This window comes from Stegodyphus dumicola, chromosome 10 (genome assembly GCF_044657685.1).
Source record: "Stegodyphus dumicola isolate Sdum_Otavi_A_Nest chromosome 10, ASM4465768v1".
Lineage (NCBI taxonomy): Eukaryota > Metazoa > Arthropoda > Arachnida > Araneae > Eresidae > Stegodyphus > Stegodyphus dumicola.
The window spans coordinates 172,212,081-172,236,220 of NC_140777.1; the positions used below are offsets into that span (position 1 = coordinate 172,212,081).

Sequence of the window (24,140 nt, forward strand, 5' to 3'; positions counted from 1 at the left end):
AGGATTCTGTATGAAATCTGTTGTAGAATAAAAATTGTATCTATGAACAATGAATTTTATAAATAAACATTAAAGCATTATCAAAATACTAATTGGTATTTCGAAATAAAACAATAAAATTATAAACAAACAAAGAATGCATGATGGAGACCAGCAGCATGAAGGGGCCACCCAGGAAGAAGGTGAGAATGCTGTACACAGTGTAGTAGATTCTTTGCTCAGCTGTTTCTTGAGGCAGGTCATTGTATGCCCTGTGATGTATATTGTGCTAGAACAGGAATGTGACAGGAGCAAAACTTGAAATCCATAGGCGAAGTTCTGGTGTTCCGTCTAGTTTTCGCTATCCCTGTTAGTAAAATATAAAAATTTACTAATCACCTTTAACCTGTAACAGTTAAACATTGGGACTATTGTAAGTGTAAAATATAAATGTTTGAAGAAATTTTATAATTTAATGCTACTTGAAAAAATTTATGAAATTGATATATTCATGAATTTTTAAAAAAAAATTTTATAATTAAGTTAAATATTGGATTATGTTTAATAATAATGCATCCTACTTAACAGATTTATTTTATTCTTACAAATTACAAAAGTAGGTTACTAAAGTGGTATTACAAAATTAAAGTTTGGGTGTAGATAATTGCTTTTGTTTATTCAGTTCCTGTTTGCTGATAGGTCCTTAATTTTTGTCCTGAAAAGTCCTTAATTGCTGCATGCAGAAATGTGTACGAACCCTGTTTGAAGAAATATTACTTTTTTGAAAGTGTCAAAGCTCTGAATTGTGTGTCTTTTGTGAAGTAGTATATTTAATTTTATGTAGGATATAAATGGATCTGTAGATGTCATTAAAAATGTTATAGCAAGAACTGAAGCCGATCCTGTAGTTGATGATTTTCTTTCTTATCTTTGCAGTAAGTTTTCATAATTATTTTTAATGTGTTTTTATTTGTTGAGCTGTATAATTCTGTATTTTTTGTTTATATATGTAGTGCTGATATGTGCATTATAGCCTTTATGAGTGTAGAGGTATTTTTTTTTAAGTATATTAGCTGCATTTCTATTATCAATATTATAGTCTCCTTAGAGTAATTATAATCTATTATAATATTTCTAAATACATAATCTCTTTTCGATTGCATTTAATATTAATTTAGTTTATGTAACTTGGCTTAAAAGAAATGTTTATCTCCTATTATCTTTTTGATTTGTTAAATAGTCAGCAATGAAAGCATAATTAATTTCTGTATGTATTACAACATTTTTAACATAATTAATTTCTGTATGTATGGGTAGTTCTGCTCATTCATGTAAAACAGCATAACCTTCTATTTGAAGCTTAGTGCTAATTAAAACTAGTTTTAACTTAATGAAGATAATTTATACTAATGTGATTTTTAAATGAAAATGTACGTTTGATTGAATTTATTTTTTCTATAAGAATAAATAGGTTAGGTTAGGTTATTTAATTACGGAAAAGCCTCGAGGGCTATCTGCCTAAGGGAAGGGGTGCCTTCGTGGGGGACTTTCTAAGGGAAACTAGTTCATATACACGTTACACATATGGCAAACCGCGAAAACACCCATGCAGCCAGCCTGTTCGCGGGATATAAGATGAATAATAAAATGCAATTAAAAAATATTTGCAGTATTTATACTATGAGCTTTTCTTTAAAATGGATATGATAACTAATGCTCTAAAAGAAGAAAAAATAATTTATCATATAGAGAAATATAGATTAAATAATTCTGTTTACATATAATATCTACAATTTTAGGTACTCTTCTGTAATGACGGCCAGATTCAGAAATCTGTATATGGATGTATGTGTTCATGTATGCATATGTATATGTATGTACATATCTATGTGTGTGTAAGCACATGCATACATACATACATGCATTTCTGAATCCAGCCCCATTAACAGAATAGTAACCCAATTTTATATCTTGAGTAATAAAAGTGTGAGGCGCTTAAATAATGAAATCTATAAATTGAATTGTATTGTCAGATGTGTAAAGCTGTTATCTTTTTCATTTTTCTATTAATTTTATTTTATTGCCAATATTTAAGTCATTTTCTTTTTAAATTTATCATAGGTGTTCTACATTTAAAAATACGAAATAAAATTGTTGATAAATTCTATGAATAGAATTATGTAATCTGTTATTTCCATTAAACAATACGATAAATTTTTTTTCTTCTTTTAGGGCATTAATTATCATACTCTCATACCCATTTTAAATAAAAGCTTACTGTATAAAAACATTTTATTAATTGTATTATTTTATTTTTTTTTAACTCTCAATGACATATTATCAATGCTGAAACTTTTAGTTATTATTAATATACAAGTATTAAATAATAACAAAAAATAAAGAAAGAAAATTAACTGAACAACATTCGAAGAATTAAGAAATTGCTTGAATATTTTGCAGTTTCAGGAACTAGATGTAATAATAATGTTTTTTAACAAGCATTTTACGTGAAAATGGCAAACCTTGTCATTAAATGCACTAGACTGAAATGGTAAACTTCATTATTAAGAGTGCCAAGATGGCAAACTCAAAACACTTTTTCCCCCCATCTACTTAAGACTCCAAGTTTTTTTTTTTTATTATTATTTTTAAATGTTGAAAATTGCTCAATTGATATTTTCCCCCTTCATTTTTACTTCCTTGTTTGAAGTAAAAAGGAAATATTGTAATCGCGAACACTTTCAGGTATCATATTTCAGCGTAAATATCCATTTTGACCACTATTGAATACAATTTAACGATGTTTTTGCATGACATCTGTATGTAAGGACAGAATAAAGGACTTTTCCCTCCAAAAAAAATTATAAAACTGATTTAAAATGAATTCTAAAGAGTTTCTTTTTGTGGTGTGTATATGTATGTATGTTTCTTGCATAACTCAAAAACGAGTTCCCTCAGAACATCGAAATTTTATGTATAGGACTGCTATAACATGTAGATGTGAACTCGTATTTTGGTTGCAATTTATATACCAAAAGTATATAAATATATGTATATATATTCACTCTGCTACTCAGCTCAGTGAGCTCAGTTTCTTTATTCTTATATGTTTGTAAATTGAGCATTTTTTACTTTAAAAGGAATTATGCTCTTATCTTCCGGTTAAAAATTTTAAGCAGTTAGTTAGCCAGCATGCAATAATTGTGGAATTATCGCTATTTAAAAGTTTTTTTAAGTGCGATTAAGCCTACTTTTTGTTTACCATGGTAGCCATGTTTGTTTACATTTGAAACTTAGCAAAATTGTGGATTTGTTGCCAATCTAGATAAACTAAGCTTCACAGCAGCAAAGTAACATCTTCTTTCATTATTGGGAATTAAATTATGCTTAATTCATTCTGTAATTATCATTTAAGTTATTAGCTTGTTTTTGCATAGAAAGTATAATTTTAATTGTAAAAATTATTTTTAATATTATTTTAATTGTATTTGGTGATTTATGTTTTTCTGTATCATTTTTAATAAAAATATATTGAATTTTTATGTATTTTTGCCTTGACATGAAGTGAAAACTGAATTAATTACTGTAGCGCATGCACATTAGGTAAGCAGCGCTGAATCGTCTGTGAAAAACTTTTACTTTTTTATTTGTTTAATTTCTTTTATACACCATTTTAGATTTATTATAGTATTTGAATAGAACTTGTAGTAATTCTTCTGATGATATCATTTTTGGGCACTCTTGAGTTATAAAATGAATGAGATGTAATGCTGTTAACCCTTTCTGGCGCGTTACCTTTTAAAGTTGCAATTTCAAATTAAAAAAAAAAGTATGCAGTTTAATTAGGCCTAGAGGAGTACACAAGTAAAATTTTGTAAAGATAGCACTCATCCTTTTAATTTTGAGCGGGCGCACTGTTTGAATAGATCTTCGAAAACAGTGCTGAAACGAGCATTGCTGAAAGCGCATAAAAGAGTAAGAGATTCTACATCCCCCTCTAAAAAGCCCATTTTTAGTTATATGATGATTACATGCTTATGAATGGAAAATAAAGTAACTTGGGTATATGATATTTATATTTCATATTTACACTTTAGTCTATTTTTTTTCATTGTGGTACTTTTCGAAGAAAGAGACACCACCTTTGAATAAGCACAACCCAATATGGCATGTTTTGCACATGTGCCGGGATCTGTATCAGATTCACTATCTGGAAGCAATTCATATAGCACTTTCAGTGGTTCAGCCCTCTCCGATCCGTTTGAAAAATTATTTAAAAAAAAATTTTTTTTTAAAAAAACCACTAATATTATATGTACAATTTGAAATTATAAACTATAAAATAAAAATATAAATGTCTACAACACAAAACTATTAAACGTAGCACTAAGAAAACTTCTTTGAACCAAAGCGAAAGAGAAAAAGAGAACTGCTGTAGTGAAAAACCAAACAGCTAACTGATAAAATTATCCCTGACCTTCAGAAAATCACCCCAACAATTTCTTAGTTGATAACCAAACCTCCCCAACCCACCCCCAAAAAGGGGGGAAAAGAAGAAAGAGAAAAACAGGAAATGAAACATAGATGTGGACCCACCTTTCTGTTATTGAGCTGACCGATGAGCTGCAGAGAAACAAAGATACAGCTCCTCTCAGTGACCTAGACTCGCAGTGAGCCCAGTCTGAGAACACCTCGGTTCGCCATTCGATTTTAGGCATGATTTCAAGGTAAAAATTTAAAACTAATATAGAATAAGGAGATTAGCATGCAACCAAAATAATAACATAGAAATTTCCTTTCAAAAAATTCCGTTTATACCCTAAAAAAACCTGGAAGTTTTCTGGCTGGTCATAGAATTTTTAATTCTTGTGCCATCCAAGAGATTAAGAAATAATTGTTGAAACAATATACTGATGATATATTGTTTTGGAGTTTGTTAACATGATCTACCAAAATCTCGCAATTTTTCAAAAGGTGCTTAATTTTTTTAAGCTCTTCTCTGGCTGACTCGATCATTCTAGTCTGTATTGCTAGAAGACCAGCTATTTGCATTCCTCTCATGCCTGCACATAAACACGCTTGTGTAAGTGGAAGTTTAAAATATCAACATTGAAGTTGGCAAAATTGAGCTAATGTGATGTTCGTTGACGAGTCCTGGTTTACTCTGAACACTGATTCTCATCGGATAACGATATGGAGAGAATGTGAAACTCGTTTTCACCCAAGAAACATCATGGAAAGACATCATTTTCCTTCAAAGGAGTCTTGCTGTGGGCAGGCATAATGCTGGATGCCCACACTGACCTCTATGTCTGTTACTGGTAAAAGGTACAGAGACGAAGTCCTTTAGCTTTATGTTTGCCTGTTTCGAGGTGCTGTCGGTCCTGTATTCATAAATCATAGATGATAGTATTCCTTATCACTGTGCAGTACTGGTCATCAACTTCCTTGAAAGTTACAATATCGAGCGCATGCAATAGCCCGCTCGCTCGCCTGATCTTAATCCTATTGAGCATGCATGGGTTATGCTCGAGAAGCAAGCAAGTCCTTCAGTGCCCATCATCCATTCCAGAACTGAAAAGAGCTTTGTTTAAAGCTTAGAACTTGTTTGAAACCACAACTCATCCCCACTCTCATAACTTATGGCCAATCATTGTGCAGCACTTTTTTAGGGCATAACACTTATGGCCAATCATTGTGCAGCATTCGTGGCTATGGAAGGTGATCACACACCTTATTAAACCGCCAAATAACCTTTTTATTAAAATTTTTTTCACAAAAGTATAAACTGTTATTTTGCACTGTTTACTTTCAAATTGTTTCTTTGGATAATAAAAAAGATTAGTCTTTTTTTTTCCCCTTCAACCCCGCCTTTTTTTTAAAATGGTATAGCTAGCTGTATCACGTTTCCTGCCATTCTGACTTAGATTTCCTTAAATACTCATATAAACATCAATTATGCTTAATGTTTGGACACCAGTGTATTTCTACTTTGCCATGAAGTGAGAACTGAATTAATTGAACGAGAAATATATCTGTAATGAAATTCCAGGAATTGCATTTAAATGAAATGCAGCAAAAGATGTGTATAATTTAATAGGCCATACAAGGAAATGTCCACATCAAATTTTTTTTCTTTTGCAATATTAAAGCTGTGGTATGTATTTTAGAATTTAGTGAGTTAGGTAAATTGTTCATGTAGATATTGAAAATTTTGGGCTTAAAATTGAACCCTGTGGTACATCACTGCAAATAATCTTTTTATCAGGAGGAGAATCTCCACATCTGACTTGGAAGGTTTGCAGTGTTCTTTTCTAAAGCCAAATTGAGAGTATTCAATTAGTTTAAGTTTTCCTGATGTTCAGTTAGTCTGTTATTTAGGATTCTCTCTAAAAGCTTTCGTATGGTAGGTAGCAAACTTATTGGGTGACAACTTGAAGTGATGTTTGGGTCTTTCCAAGCTTGAGAATTGTGATTATGATGGAGTGTTTCCATCGAGCTGGAAAATAACATGATACATCAGTATTGAAATGCTTTCAGTACCCAGACACTAATACCCTCAAAACCTGTGCCTTTTTTAAACTTGGAAGTTTTAAATAATTTTTCTGATTTCACCTGGGGATGTAACCAAAAGGAAGTTAGTATTATTTCTTTCTTTGATTTCTTTTGAGGTACTGAATGTTTGATTTCTTTTTCATGGGAGTGATTAAATGAAGGGTTTGGTTTGAAATATTCAGCGAATTCATTTGTCATGATATTTACAATCTCCTTTTCTGAGTGGATAATGTGTCCCATGTGATTTATATGGAAAACTCTATTGGTTCTCTCTTTTCTGATGAAGTTTGCAATTTTCCAGCTAGTTGTTGGGTTCTACATCAGTATTTTCAAGGAGAGTATCCCATCTTTCTGATCGGTAATTAGTGGTTTCATTTTTTTATTTTTCGGGTCAGATAATTAACTCTGCTTTTCGTAACTGGGTCCCTGGTTATTTTTTAATATTTTCTGAGCTGATTTTTCTCTTTGATGATGGTAATATGAGTAGGAAGTTTAAGACATTGATTAACTTGAGTAGTAGTACTACTAGTAATGATTTTTAGAGCATCCTGAATTTTAGTAGATGGTCTATAGATTTCATTTTCAGCATTTCCGCAGTGTTGAACATTAACATTACAGGGCATGGTAGCTAGTTGTTTGGTCAATTTAGTCCAATTAATTTTCACACACCTTTTTTCAGAGCAATGATAGAAACCGTAAATGTCAAAATTTACTCTTAAGTAATCAGAAGGAAGTTCCTCTTTAACATCAAGATAGGGAAAAGTAATGTCAAACTATATAATTTGATGAGGTCTTGTATGGCCTTAGCTTCTAATTTGAAATGGCTGGGACTTTTTTATTTTACATGAATTTTATATTTCTTAGGTAGTATCATTGTTGGGCATGATTCTCAAATAATTGACTAATATAACAAAAGAAAATAATTTAAAGTTAGAAAAAAATGTAACCGTCAGCATTTTGTTTTAGTCAATTGTACTTAAAATAATGTCCTTGCTGCTGCTGCAATATGCACTTTTGCTATGTATGAAAAAAGAAAGAAAGGAAAATGTTCAGTTTCCAATTGGACTGTCATTGAAAATAAAGATACATAGTTTCCTGGAAAATGTCATATTTAGCTTGAGTGTAGGGAATTTGTTTACCTCCTATGTTACTAAAATGCTTATAAATATAGTTTATTTATTTATTTATTTATTTATTTATTATTTTATGAATTTATTTTTGGCATCTCTTAAGCTGCCCTCTCCTTTTTTAACTCATGGCCTATGAAGTAACAGAAACAATATGTTCAAGCTATGGTATTTTAGATAAAGCTGTTCTAAAGTCATTCCAAAACATTCTATTTTGCTCAATGTAAAACTTACATAATTCTTTTAAAATATAAAATTTTGGAAACAATTCTGCATGTGATGAATACCAAAGCAAAGAACATATAATTTATTTTGAATTTTATTACTTCACCTTCAAAATTTAATAATGTTGCAATGCTTTTAAACTGTCTTTTCCCCCCCACAATTTTTAGATAGCAGAGACAGCTTTGAAGTTAATTTGACTCAAGAATCTGCTGCAAATTCTGCCCAAAATAATACATTTAAGGGTGATGCTGATGTTACAAAGGACAATAACTGTATTCCAGGCTCTGCAGAAAACAAGAAAAGTGATAAGCAGGCAGCAGTGAATCCCTCTTCTGTTGAAAATGCTGTAAATTATGTGTCTTCCATCACAAATGAAGAGGGTGACAAGTTATCTGAACTTAGTTCCTCAACAGAAAAAAGTACTTTGCCAGACAATAATTCTTTCTGTAATCTTCCATCAACCCAGAATAATGATGAAATTGAAAATACTGATGTGTCAATCCAAAATACTGATGTGCCAGTCCAAAATACTGATGCTATAAATTGTGCTGAAAATACTGATAAACTTCCTAATAATATAGCTGACTCTGTTCTTGATTCTGCACATAATGGTGATGATGATGATGATAATGATTCTGTCATTGAATTAGCTGTGATTTCACCACAAAAGCAGGATATTTCTAAATCTATTGATGCTCCAGCTAAAATTTCTTCTGCACCAGGCCTTTCGACTAAGGAGGTAAATACGCAAAATGAAGATTCAAAAGTTCAATCAGTTGATATTGCAGATTCTTGTTATAACATACTTAATGAACATAAATCAAAATGTCCTCAGTGTCATTCTGAAGAATTAGTTACAAATATTGTTACTGTTAATACAACTGATAATGATTCATGGAAAGCTTTACAAGAAAGCTGTCCAAACTGCCATTATCAGCAGTTAGGAAAAAATAACGAAAATAATTCATCAGTTCAAATGAGCTTATCATCTAGTAAACAAATTATTAATACTGAAGCCAGAACTCTAACTGCAGTACCCACTGATTCTAATGATATCCATCTTTATGGAAACCATGCAGACAAAAACAAATTCCTGGTTGATAACTTTCAAGATAAGCAGCAGATGGTAACTGGTATGAACATTAATCAAATGTTTTCCAATAGTGTTGCTCCTAGTGCAGTTGAAAATGTGTCTAGTCAAGCAACCATGTGTAGCAAAGCAGTCAATAATATTGTTTCTAATGTTGGAAATATACCTAATACCCTTCAAGAAATTAGCACTTCAGTACCATCTGTTCAAACTGTTACTCTTGGTGTTCCATGCCAAAATGTAAATAATTCTGTACCTGCATCTTCTGTATTACAATGGCCTTATTCAACTGTGCCTACAATCTTTGTATCAAATAATCTGCCAAATGTTTTGCCAAGCATTTTGCCAAACTCAAATGCCTGCCAGTATCAAATAATCTTTAAACCGGATTCGAATCAAACCTCTTGTAATGCAAGTAATGTGATATTACCTCTTCAACCAATTTCTTCAGTCAACCAGGTTCCAAACACATACTTGCCACTTCCCAAAGATATGGGAGCATCGAATGTTGTAGTAAGCAGTAAGGATAGAAGTAAACCTGAATATAGAACTGTAAGAAAATTAGTCTTCATACCATCATGTATGTATTTTTTTATAATCATTATTTCATTAACTTGAACGTAAAATATTTGCCTAATACAGTCAGAAGTTGTTAATCCGGACTCGTCAGGACTTCGGCAATTTCAGATTATAGATTTTTCCGGATTATAGATCATCAGTTTAAATCTGGTAAGATGGCATGCAGAAATTATAAAATTAAAAATATGAAACTGTAATTTATGAAATAAAGAACAATTATGATCTAAAGAGTATCAAAATTGACAAAAACAAAAAAAATATTTATCTGTTTACTTTATTAAACATTTCTTTCAATGTAAGTTGTTTAAGTTGCTTCGTTTTATGTGATAATACATTCTCTTTAATTCTATAAGCAGACATAATTTCTTGTTCAGTTACAAAGTTTCGCTGTTCAAGTCCTATAATTGTGTTGTTGAGAATACCGACTAATTTGTCAATCGAAATTGTTTTGTTTTCAATAACCTCTGTGTCACTTTCTTCACTATCGGAAGTGATATTTTCTGTATCTAGAACCATACTACAGATTTCGCTGTCCGTTAATTGATTGATAATTGGGGCATTGTCGTTGCAATGAAAAACTTCTCTTATATCATCTTCATTTATTACCTCTTCTCCACATTTCTTTACAAAATCCAATAACTGAAAAATTTCACCTTTAGTTTGCGATGTCCGAAAACCTTCAAATTCGCGGCTATCATCTTCATCCTCCTCACCATGAAATATGGTAGATGGCCATAAATTATGCAAAGCAGTTTTTAATGTACTTGGAGACACATCCTTCCACGATCTTGTGATGCTCCACACGGCAGATTTTATGCTAAAAAATTTCAAAAATTCTTGAATAGTCTTGTCACTGTTCAAGAAATTTAACATAGATTTTAAAAATGCTGCTTTATATTTGCATTTCAGCACGTGCACTATTGCCATATCCATAGGCTGAATGATAGACATACAATTTGGAGGGACAAACAATACGGATACATTATCTTTCACTAAAACTTTAAGTGAAGTATGCGCCGAACAGTTATCAACAATCAAGACTATTTTTGAGTCATCAGGTAAACCAACCGAATTCAAATGTCGCCTAGCCTCGGGTATAAAATGATTTTCAAACTAATCATTCATCAACACTTGTGTCATCCATGCTCTTTTATTTGCGCGATATATAACAGGGAAAATCGTTACTCCTTTAAACGCTCGAGGTCATGCGTGTTTTCCGATTACGAAAATTACTTGTACGTTCCTGCAGCATTTGCGCACGCTAAAGTTGTTAGTCTCATTTTGGAATCTTTGACACCCATTGGAGCCTTTTCTGTAGAGGTTGCCAAGGTATTTTGTGGTACATATTGCCAGAAGAGACTTTCATCAGCATTGCAAATTTGTTCTGCAGATAATTGTTCACTAGTAATGAATTCAATGAATTCATCTGCAAATAGTTCAGCAGCTTCAGTATCAGCTGAAGATTTTTCACCTGAAATTTTTAAATTTTGTTTACCAACCTGTCAAATATGTGCACTCTCCATTTAAGTTAATTTCTTCATGAAATATTTTGGCTTGAGCCATTACCATTGGACCCATTAATGGCACGCCCTCGCTGCGACGCTGTCTGACCCATTCAATCATCACTTTGTCATGATCGTCACTTTTAGCATAACGAACCCCTTTTCTGTTATTCATTGCAAGTGGGGTGTCGGAATCCACAAAAAAAAAAAATCAAAAAGTTCCTTTTTCTTTTTGCTTATGTCATATACACTTGACTTTCCAATGTTATACTCCTCGCATAATTTTGAGACGGATATGCCTTTATCCATTTTTTGCAGCAATACCACTTTTTGTTTGATGGACATCGAAACATACTATCCTTTGTAGATCCTTTGGAATTTAAGCCAATCCAGCATCAGAAATTCTATTTGACATAATCAAAAGTTCAAGCTTACTTTTATAAAATTGCTCAAACAGTCTGCAAAAAATAATAAGCTGGATCCAATTTGAAGATTAAGGAACAACGCAATCTGCAACATTAACTGAAATAGATAATTAGATAATTTTAGCTTATACCGTCCATTATACATTAAACGCGCATGCGTAAATGTATTATGCGCTTGCGCAGTCGTAAGGGTTTTACGCCCACACGTAAATGCGACGCATGCGCAGAAAGTTGTAGCTTTGAGGTCCGGATTATGGGTGTCCGAATTAACGACTTTTGACTGTGTTCAGAACTTATCTGATATGTAGATACTCAACTGCGAATATTTTTGTAATGTAATAAAGCTTCATTCAGATGGTCATTTTAATGTCATAAGTGATTTAAGGCAAGCTTCATTGCTAAGCAACTAAATCTTACTGTGTCATAAAAAATGGTTTAATAATTTTACATAAAAGTTCTAACTTTTGTGCTTTGTGCCAAGTCGATATAAGAACCACCAGTTGCAGCAAAGCCATCATCGTTCGGAGGCTTTTATGAGTCAACTACATATTTATGTATACACAGTTATCTTTTCCCCGCTTGGCTGTGGCTTAAACCCTGTTAAATAAGTGTGAATGGACTTCATGACTTTTATGCCTTAAACCACAAAGCTTTACGATGACAAAATTGTTGTCTGAATGAAGCCTAAGGAAAGAAAAAATCTTTCTAAAAGAATAATTGGATATTTTTTTAACTTACTGTATGTGTATTTCTTCCCCTTTTTCTTCTAATTTTACTGCTTGAAAACTGAGAGAGGAAATAAACAGTGTATACTATTTCTGAAGAGGTGGCTTAAATGATAAACATAGCACATTAAAAGAACACATAAAGATAAACTGGTATTATTATGCTACACAATTCGAAGGACTTATCAACTTCAGTGTTCTTTTCATTTGCACAAAATACTTTCCTATTTGTATGTATATTTTACATTGTTGTTGTAAATCAGAAATTTCTAAATCATATGTTGAAAAACTGGGAAAGTATACTGAGGGAGAAATATGCAAGTAAATACTGTATTTATTTCTTTATTTTGAGTTTTAATTGATCACAAGTTACAATACTGAGTGAAAAAAATGAAAACATTATACTTTTTAAACAAAGTAAGAATCTATCTAGAAGTAATTATTCAGATATACCCATTTATAAAGTATTATTTTAGGAAATTAACATTTATTAACTATGTACATATGTAGTATAATGTATGTCTCTGATCATTTGTAGATACAAGATTACTGAAAAAGAATCGTTGTATATTCTAAAAATGTATTCTTCAAAAACTGGTAAATATATTGAAAGGATTTACACATTAAATTGCTGAGAAAGGTCAGCTTGCTAGGTCTAAAAGTGGTTTCCATTGTTAACTGTAAGCTTTAAACTAGTTGCAAATGCTCTTCAAGAAATACGTCTTGAATTCATGTAGTCACAAGTTAACATGCACTGTACATTTTGAAACTTTTAAAGATATAAATTATATATAGACAAAGGTAAAAAGCATTTAGTGCAAAAACTCATACACATATAATAATGAGTAAAAAATGAAAAAATAAAACTGGTCTTTTGATAAAGAATATACAGATTTGTCAACTACTTTAGATGTCTGCATGTCATATTACTGTTCCTTTGATTGTTCTTGAGCAAAGCTATTTTTCTCTGATGAACATTGCATTTTATGCTTATTGTGCATTGAGGCCATTGCTGAATCATTGGCTTGCTTCATGCTCTTCATCATGTGCAATATGAATATAAGTCAGGTTTCCTTATAAAATCTTCCATTAAGACATCCCTCTTAAAGCAGATCTTGTATGCTTTATCTTATCACTGTCTGCAATATCATGTTAATAATTTTTCTATATTTTCTCCATTTGTTGCAGAGCAGACCTCAAAGCTGAATTGGGAAAACTTCCACTGAATTATGAGTCATCTGTCACATTCAATGATCATATCTTATTCTGTCAATGTAAGCCCATTCATATCAAAAGGCTCATCTGAAACTGTTCTGTGGTATTAGATAAGAGACTTCCATACCAAACGTTAAACTAGTCCATTCATTACATTCTTAATTATCGGGAACTCTTCATTCCTACTATCTCTTTCCACTAAAACTTTTATGTGAATGTGATTTTAGCATTACTGTTCTGCAGCATTTTAATAATTGAATAATTCTGGTGAATATAACAGTTCTGGAATAATATGTTTTTGTAGCTTAATTTTGTGATGAACCTATGTAGTTATGTCAGAAATGGCAGTTATTAATTAATGAATACAATACAGAAAACTATGCACTTGCACACATGCATATATGTGTATTTAGGACACACATGCATGTATGCATGCATATATACTGAGGTGACAAAATTCATGATATAGCAATATGCAAATATTCAAATTATTTAGATGAAAAGATTTAGTGATTATGGCCATACGACGGGAATTAACAGACTTCAAATGCGATATGGTAGCTGGAGCTAGACGCATAGGATATTCCATTTCGGAAATCGTGAGGGAATTCAACATTCTGAGATCCACAGAGTCAAAGGTGTAACGAGAGTACCTAATCATGGGCAGCACAGTGGCAGACTGCCTGCACTTAATGACTGAGACTGGCAATGTCTGCATAGAATTGTTAGTGTTAAAAGATAAGCAACACTGTGTGAAATAACCACAGAAATCAATGTGGATGTACGACAGGTGTGTCTAGTAGGACAGTGTGCCGAAATTTGATTTTAATGGGTTATGGCAGAAGACAAGAGTCAAGTATCTTTACTAACAGAATGATATCACCTGCAGCTCCTCTTGTGGGCTCGTAACTATATCAATTAGACCCTTGATGACAGGAAATGGCTTAGTCAGATGAGTCACAATTTCAGTTGCTAAGAGCTGGTGGTAGGATTCGAGTCTGGCACAGACCCCCATGGATCCATGGACCCAAGCTGTCAGCAAGACACCGTGCGAGCTGGTGGTGGCTCAGGGGTGTGGTTTTTTTTTTTTTTTTTTTTATGCCATGGCCTGGGTTCTCTGGTCCAACTGAACTGATATTGACTGGACATGGTTTTGTTCAGCTACTTGGATACCACTTGCAGCCATTCATGGACTTCATGTACCCAAGCAACGATGGAATTTTTATGGATGACAATGCACCATGCCACTGTCCCACAACTGTTCTTAATTAGTTTGAAGAACATTCTGGGCAATTCCAGCGAATGATTTAGCGACCTAGATCACCCGACGTGAATCCCATGAAACATTTATGGAACGTAATCTAGATGTCAGTTCGCATGCACAAATTCCTGCACCGGCAACACATTCGCAACTATGGATGTCTATACAGGCAACATGACTCTATATTTCTGCAGAGGACTTCTAACAACTTGTTGAGTTCATGCCACGTTGAGTTGCTTTGCCAGGCAAAAGTGGGTCCGCCACAATATTAGGAGGTATCCCATGACTTTTGTCACCTCACTGTATATATGTATGGTGACTGCACCTCTCTCCCATGTGTAACTTTACTACTAGATATAGCCACATTTAAAATCCTCTGAAGCTATTTCTTCTGTCTTCTTAAGAGTTTTATTTGATATAGAGCTGTTTATTTTATGAATGTAATATTTCTATTTTTTATTCTTATTTATTTTGAAATTCTGGCTGAAATTTATTTTGAAATTCTTATTTTAGAACAGTTGAATGAAAATTCTTTGTCATTACTAATGCTTGTAAATAACATTATTCAGATGTTACATTTGTCTTGGTTCTAATTGAACCAACAAATCATTTTAAGCAAATCGCTTTTTATTCATTGTTTGTCGCAAGTTTGAAAGGGTTTAGGAAAATCTTATGGCATTATAATGATGCATCTCAGATTTAATTTTTGATCAGTCAGATTTGAGCAATTAAACAAAATCTAACAAAAATTTTAAAAAACCATGAATTTTATAAATTTTATGTTTTAATTTTAACTTTATAGTAAGATTTCTGTATATCGAATCGGTTACTAGTTATTATGAACTAACATTAAGTTCTGACCATGCAGGATAGGTCTTCTTTCTTGGTATACTTGATGTAATTCTGCAATTCAACTCTTGGTTGTCTGTTGGAATAGCAACCATGCCTTATTAAAAAAAAACTTAACATTGTTTATCGTGGAGCACTAGAAAGAAAAAACACACCAAAGAAAAATTACTGTCATTAAATTAACATAAAACTGTCAATGGAAAATAAAAAAGGTTCCTTTTTTTTTAATTCTACATGGAGAAGTGCATGGGCTAACAGGAGTGGTAGTGGACGATGTCATAAAAGCATGAGGGAGTTATTTTTATCTACAGCAGTATGCAGTTTAATTGTATATAATATGGAATATATGAACATTATTGAATCATTCCTCAAAAGTAAGTTGCAGAATCCTAAAATTATAATACAAGCAAAGTTAACAGTGTGTATGCTATGAAGTGAGGAAGAAACGTGTGAGAAAGAAGGTGCAAAAGAAGGAGGAGATGTAATATAATACTGATTTAATGTATGTAACCAAATGAATTTTTCCTCCATGTTAAATTGCTTGAAAATAAAAAAAAAAAAAAAAATTAACAGTCTTTTTCTGTTAATTATATTATGATTTATTCCACTTTCCTATATTTTATATAGCTGACTTCAGTTTAATCAGGATTTTGTGTTAGCCACAAATATCGTTTCGCAACTCTGCCGACAGGCTCATTGGGTGCAGACCAACCCCCTTTTGGCCTTTGTTATTGACTTAAATCCATTTTTCATTACAAGGGACAATCCAGTCCAAATTTTGTTCTTGTATTGATATTTGAGCAGATTATTGCAGGCCTGAACATGTCTGTTCTTGTCTGCTTGAGTCAGTTTATGCGGCGCCCAGCAACTGAACTTGCACGTCAAGTTTCTGCAGTGCATAGCATGACTAATGGACATGGCACTAACGTCTAACTCCTTAGCAAGCTCTCCAGTGGTTGCATACTAATCCCTTAAAGTTCTCATAGGCAGGCCTCATCAACATCAGTAGGCTGGCCAGAGCACTCTTCTTCTTGAATGTCTCATAGTCCTTATTTTTGATCATTTGGTACCAAACTTTCACAGTGTCATATGATACAACATTAATCCTAAAGCTATACACATGATTTGGTGAAATTTTTATAGCTGCCTTTTTGCAACAGAAGTAAATGGTGGTTGTAATCTGGTAGCATGATAGTTTCATTTCAGACATCTTGTACTTAATGATAACAATATTTTTTTACAAATTTCGCAACACAGTAATCTAAAGCAAGTCACTTTCTTTCAAATGCCAAAAATTGTTAGACAAAATATAATTAAACATGCCAGTGCGAACTGTACGAGATTGAACTTGCACATACGATATTTGCGATGGCGGGAACCTTTCGTTAAACCCTGATATATATATATAAACTACAGCTAACAAGTAAAATGTTGCTTTTTAATAGTGTTACTTTGGCCTATGTTATGAATTGATACTAGAAAGTTTTTCGTTATTTGTTTAACATTCAGTCTCTTTTGTGTCAAATAATGAGAATTATATTTTTCTTCCATTTTTACCCAAGACTAAAATTAAAATAAAAAGAAATGTTGTGACCTTTTCTGCTACAGTGTCTGTCACTGGATGTGAAATATACAGGATGTCTCACTTGAAAGAGGCCCTGGGAAAAGTGTGATAAATATCTTATAATAAAAGGAAACGAAACCAAATTTTTACATGACATAACTTTATGTGAAAAAAAAAATCAAGGGAGATCAGGTGTAGAAAAGTGATTCTACCATGTTCATATTCGCTACAGATGTGTGCCCATCTTGCTGGTAACCCAAGTGTTAGCTCTTCATCATCCAACTGGTTCACAAATTCATGAAAAAGGGCCATGGTTTATTTCACTTCAGTGGTGACAGTAATGTAAAAAAAATTGGCCTGATGATGTGCCGCTGTAGTAATGCACAAAACACACCCATCTTCTGTGAATGAAAGGCTTCTTCGATGGCTACATGGTGGTTGCAACTACTCCAAAAATATGTGTTTTGTTTGTTTACATTATCCTGACAAGTAGAACCACGCTTCATCTCTCTACCATGTGTAATCTGGGAGCAACATACACGAAAATGCAACACCATGTTGAACTGGGTATACAAGTGGGAAGAGGTCATTTCCAGCACCTCTTCTAATGCTCATTTCTCAAACATAAAGACGTTATGTAAACATTTGGTTTCATTTCTTTCTGTTATAAGATTTTTATCACGCCTTACCCGAGGCCTCTTTTGAGTGGGGACACCTTGTAAGATAACAAATAAAATTTTAGAGACTTTATTAATAAATATTCCTGTTTTTTAGTGCATCTTCTAATGTTAATCTGTATTTTTACAGCAACTAAACCATCAGAAACTAATAAGCGTAAACAAGAGGGGGAAGATGAGCCTGCACCAAAAAAAAGAGCATATAATGTCCAGGGGAAAAAATCTTCTAAACCTGTAAAACAGTGTAGAAAGTATAATAAAAGAAGGAAATCAAGATCACTATTTCCTTCTGATTCCTCAGATTCTCCTAATAAAAATCGTACTCAGAAGTCAAAGATTACAGAAATTGGAGATGAAATCCCTGTTATTTCTATCCCAGAACCCTCACCTAGTAAATCAGATCTAAGATCTGCTTTTGAAATTTTTTCTGAAATTACTGAAGTTACTGAAAAACAAAGTCCTGTTCTTCAAACTTTGATTTCATCTGCTAAACTGTTATCAGGTGAAGGTGGAAGATTAAATGCAACTCATGTAAGAACTTTAGATTTCAGTCCTAAAAAGAACAAAGAGAAAGGAGGCAGTCAGGTAAAGACAAGCTGGCAAAAGAAATTTGATAAAGAATTTCCAAACAGAAGAGCATCTTCTCGAATAAAAAAATTACGTGGTATATCTGTGGAATCTAAGAATTTAGACATTGCTGATGATAATAGAGGTTTTGAAAATAATGCTTTTGAAGATGAAGAGAACACTGAAAAGGAAAATGCTTATAATGATAATTGTTCTGTCTCAAGTCAGCATGTCACTAATGAAATAATTGACAAAACTATACAGGAGGTTTGTACCAATAAAACTGGTGCTTCTGAAATGGCTAATGTTGTACTTAAGGCTATGGAAGAAGCAATTACAATTAAATCATCAAATAACACACTTTCAACAATATCTGAAATGTCATGTAATGCAGATATAAGTGAAACGGTTCAAACTGATAATTTATGTGCTTCAATGCCTGAAGTTCTTATTGATGCAGAAGATGGCATGTGTAATACTAAATTGTCACCTGTTTTAACTAATGCATCAAAATCTCCTGTTGCTTCAAAAAATAAAAACGCTGTGAAAACTACACCATCAGAATCAGTACCTAGTGCAGAACATGGACTTAGTACTAAAAATAAAAAATGTTCTTATAATAATTCTGATCTGGTAGCCAATCCTCCTGCTGTGGAAGAAGTATTTGACAATAAAAAGTCTTCTGGTCATGATTCCAATTTAACAGCTAATTCTTTGTTAGAAAAAGAACCTGAAAATACTACCATCTTACTTAATGCTCCTTCTGATGAAAAACGTTTTCATCGGAATGAATACTTCCCTGAAAGTGATAGTAGTAGTTCTTCTGATTTACCTGATGTCGATGAATATTTTTTTTCGACGCCTAAACAGGATGATCCTCAGATTAAATCACATATTACAAAAAGTATACCAGTTCAGGGTCAAACTGATCAGTTTATAAGTGTTTCCAAAAAAGAACATTTTGATAGTAATCTTCAAAAGTCTAAAATGTGCCCATCTATTTTGAAGACATCTGAAACAAGTAGGAAAGGGAAAAGAAATGCAGCCATATCTCCCCCCAAAAAATCTAACAGTTTATGTAAAGATGAAAAAGAGTTGAAAAAGCTTGCAAGTTCAGGTCAGGTTTTAACTGATGAAGAAAGATTACTTAGGTATACAACACAAGATAATAAACATTGTAGTAACATCTCTAAATTTAACAGCTTAAAAGACAAACATCTTATTGATAAAAATATGAATATACTGGCTGAAGAAGCACGACAGGTAGTAGAGCAAATTTTTTCAAAGTCACCAGCTTCTGAAGCTTCAAATGTGCAATCTGAATCGGTGAGCAGAAAACATAAACCTAGTGTAAATAAAAATAAGAAAATCTCGAATAAATCGCCATCTCAAAAAAGTAATCAAACTTTTTCATATTCTAATACCAATATTAACCCTAATGATGTTCATATAAATAAGACAAATTTGACATTACATAAAGAGAAAAAGAAAACTTCGGATGCCACAACCACTAAATGTCTTAAGAAATTGCAAAACAAATTAATAGATAGTGGCACCAACAATAAACACAATGAGAAACCTTATCAAGGTGGGAAACAAGTTGTTTCAGATGCCACATCTTCTAAATGTCTGAAGAAACTAGAAAAAAAAATAGCTGCCAGTGGAGTTGACGATAAACTTAGCAGTAAACTTCATCACCGTGAGAAACAAACTATTTCAGATGTTGCATCATCAAAATATCTTGAGAAACAAGAAAATGATTTAACAGTCAGTGAAGTTAATGATAGTGATAAACCTCATCATAGTGAGAAACAAGCTAGTTCTCCAAGTTTCCATGGCAGAATATCATTGGAAATAAATGATTCAAATTCTACTATGAATTGTAAAGGAAGAAATGTAAATATATCAACTAGCAAATCTGCAAACAATTCATCTGAAGTACCTAGTTCAGTTAAAGATCATACAAAATTGACTTCTGGCAATGTAACATTGCAACCAGTCTTTGAATCTGTTTTAGATCATAATAAATCTGTGGATTGCCCAGAGAAATCCAGTATGGAAATCGTTTCTGAAAATCATCAAAATGAGAGAAAGGAAAGTTTATCACAAACATTAACAGATAAAAAATCACAGGAGTCTAAAACGCTTAACACAGAATTGAATGGTAATGAACCTGTGAATAGTGAATATTTGAATCCAAAAGGCGATGATGCTGCAACAAAAGTTCTGTCTAACCAAGTACCACCTAATCCCAAAATCTCAAAAGCAGCTGATCTTAGTACTTCATATTACAGTCAGTCTGTATCAGAAAATTCAGGTGACTTGAATGAAATTTCTGCATCTGTGTCAAGTAATCAAAATTCCCATGGTCTTACTGAGATACCAAAATCTTCCGAAATTTCAAATTTATCAGATAACTTGAACTCAAGTCCACAGCATGACAAAATTATTGATCAAAATTCAGAAATTATGAATTCTCAAGTTCAGACTTCAAAAGTAGGTCATATAAAATCACCTAGAAATGTGAATTTAGAAACTATTGCTTCAGCTCAAAGCAGTAGCATTTCTCCACCTCAAACGAACATAATACCTCCACTTAAAAAGAGAATAAAACCTGTTCAAATTGGTTCACCTAGTCATCGCAGTTGCTTTCCAGGTTCACCTTTCATGCCAGAAGAGCATACTGTTTGTATCGATTCATCCTCGAATTTAAGTTTGAGAAAAGATACTTGCTCAAATGCAGGCATAAGCACTTCTGATGCTGTAAACATTCATGCGTTAAGTGAAAATGCAGATTTCAAATACAAAAACTTTACTCCTCCGAAACAAAAATTTTCTTTTCAGAAACCTCTATCGGGAAAACCTAAAGCCATGACAGAATTCTATAGAAATGCTATTCCAGAACGTAGTACTTCTGTGCCTATTAGTCCTGGATCTATATCAAGCTCGTCATGCACTTTGGACTCTTTCCTGGCTAAACGACAGCTTGAGTTATTATCTTCTGTGAATGCTAATGATAGTCAAGCAAAAGAAATTGAAAATGTTTTGAATTCTGAAAGCTTTAATGGAAAGCAGAAACTTGTTGGTTCTCTGAATACAAGTTCCACTCTTAGTAGTTTATCAGATACTTTCATGTCTCCCAATAAAACAGATGCTGACACTTTGTTAACTCCTCCACAAAGAAGAAAACGTAAAAGGCCTGTTAAAATGCTTTCTAGTCCTGAACCAACACCTGAAAAATTGCCACTTAAACCTGAAAATCAGGAATCACAACATTTAATAGAAGATTCTTTTGTGAATATAAAATCTCTGCATAGTTCACCTGTAAAGTGTACGTCTGCTGCAAGAAATCTTGCCACAAAATCAATCTTTCACAAGAAAATGGAACAAAACCCAAATATGCCTGCTGGAGTTAAGATGCCACCAAAATGGAATATTTCAAAAATTTCCAGTTATACAAATGATATTTTCAATAGCCATTCATCAAGTAATGAGAAGAAGAAGAATGAAAAAGAATCCTTTAAAATCGATGGGAAAATAAGAAGGAGTAGACCTTCATTAAAAGTAAAACCAGCCTCTAAAGCTCAGAGTGTTGTGAAACAAAAGTGTGCATCAGAAAAAAATTTAACAAAGTCTGAAATATTATGTGATAAAAGTATTCTTGACTCTGATAAAAATTCTGAAAAGTCGGATATGCAAGAATGTAAAAAAAGGTGCGTTTCTCGCACGAATAGCATCTCTTCCAGCAAAAGTAAAATATCTGACAAAGTACAGTCAAGGAAATCTGACTCTCCTACTAATAACAAATCTCCCAAGAAATATAAAATCCTTAACAACGCTCAGAAAGGAAAATTAGCTAAATCTACTAAGACTTCAGAAACAGCAGATGTATTTGTTTACAAAGAACCGGATTTTTCATTTCAAAATTTTAATTCAAAAACATACAACAGAAAAGAATACCAATCAGTTTCAAAAAATGTTTGTGCAGAGCAAGTTAATCAGCATGTTATTGACCCTGAGAAAATGCAAGTACCAAGTGTTAGTGAGAATGCACATGAAGTACTTGCACAGGCACAGGCACATGAAGCACCTACAGAACGTTCATCTGAGGATGAGAATGAGTTAGCTCAAGCAATAGCTTTCATAACTTCAAATCCTGCTGATAATGAATCTATGCTTATTGATGATCAAGATAAAGATGCTGAAAACAGACTTGACACTGCAATTCAAGAGCCGTGTTCAGTATCTCCTTTGAAGCAGAAGTTTCTTTGTGGTGATGTGCCAGAACCTGAGAGAAATGAAGCTGAAAAAATGGTATTTTTCTTTTCTTTTTTCCTTTTATTTGATAGTTATTTTTATTATTTAAGTAACCTAAATGTTTATGTATATCAAAAAATTGTGTTTCCCCTCCATGGGTTTTGTTATGTAATTTTGTCATCATTTGTTAAAATAATTTGCATTTTCATCTGACAGAATGCCAACTCTTTGAGAAATGTTGAAACTGAAGAAATGGTTAGTATTTTTATATTGTTTTAGTTTTAAAATATGCCAGTATATCCTTAATAAAATTCCAGGTGTATTATTTATTATGTAATGATTTACATATTTATGTTGTAGGCTGTTTGTACTGAGCAGTCTGAATGTGTTAACAGTGCTGTAACTGAAGAAACAGTGAGTATTATATATATTACCTATTATTTTAGCAGTTTGACTTTTACTTCCTATAACGAACTTGTTTTAGCTTGTTTCTTTAGTTTTCCTTGAGATATAATTTTATAGGTCATTTATTTAATTGAGATGGGCATTTTTTACTCATGTAATTTCTGTTTCTTTCTTTCTTTTCTTTTCTTTTCTTTTCTTTTCTTTTTTTTTTTTTTGGATTAATAAATTTTTGGATATTTTATGTCTATTTGTATAAACCTTATATATATAAGTATATGCTTTCACTCAAAAGTTCACATATTTTATGTACACTTATTATATCATAATAATTTACATATTTATATCATAGGCTGTGGGTACTGAGCAAGCTGAATCTGTAAATAATGTTGAAAGTGAAGAAACAGTGAGTATTATATGCTACATATTATTTTAGTAGTATATAATAATAAGCAGAGGAACCTCACTTAATAAGCATAATTTGTTGCCGAATCTTGCTTGTTGAATCTTAAGCAAAACAATATCTTTTATCGGAATTAATGTAAAATAGAATAATGTGATCCAACTTCTAGCAGTGTCACAGAATTTAGCTCTTTGGTGGTAAGCTACGTTCTTCCACCAACTCATCGATATATCCACCTCTAATCCCATAATCTTGGCCAAAGACACAATCTTGTCCATTATAGGCTCCAGAAGTACTTACTCAAACTCTTCAGAGTTTCATTTGACAGCACTGTCCAGTCAAAGCTTCTTCCATGCAGAAATAAGGGTTTTGTTGGTGCCTTTCTCCCATACCTTGTCGATCATCTTGGGCCAAGCAGTGACTTGAATGTGGCCTTTTCAAAACTGTTTGAGAGATTGGTTACCTCAAAACAACTCTTGAAGAGCACTTTTGTCTAGAGTTTTTTTTAAATGTGCAACATGTTCCTGGTCCATTTGCTGCCGTACAGGAATTGTTTTGTTGGAAGGCAGGAACTGAATGAATTTAAATTCATCAAAGAGATGACCTGCTAGTCCTTCAGGATATGCAGGAATGCTGTTCATTACAAGGAAGGCATGGAATCACAAATTCATCTCAAACAGATATCTTTTCATGGGTGGACTAAACACTTCCTTGATCCAATCTGTAAAGCGTGTCGAT

The 24,140-nt window shown here is 32.7% G+C and overlaps 1 protein-coding gene across 1 annotated transcript in view; it reads left to right on the plus strand.

The window, feature by feature from the left end:
* The window catches only part of LOC118186331 (uncharacterized), an 88,185-nt gene that overhangs the window by 42,041 nt on the left and 22,004 nt on the right, over positions 1-24,140 (plus strand). The window contains exons 9-14 of the mRNA XM_035356414.2: positions 824-914; positions 8,054-9,556; positions 17,904-22,654; positions 22,814-22,852; positions 22,958-23,011; positions 23,352-23,405. Coding sequence (XP_035212305.2) covers positions 824-914; positions 8,054-9,556; positions 17,904-22,654; positions 22,814-22,852; positions 22,958-23,011; positions 23,352-23,405 — 6,492 coding nt within the window. The remainder of the gene's footprint in view (positions 1-823; positions 915-8,053; positions 9,557-17,903; positions 22,655-22,813; positions 22,853-22,957; positions 23,012-23,351; positions 23,406-24,140) is intronic.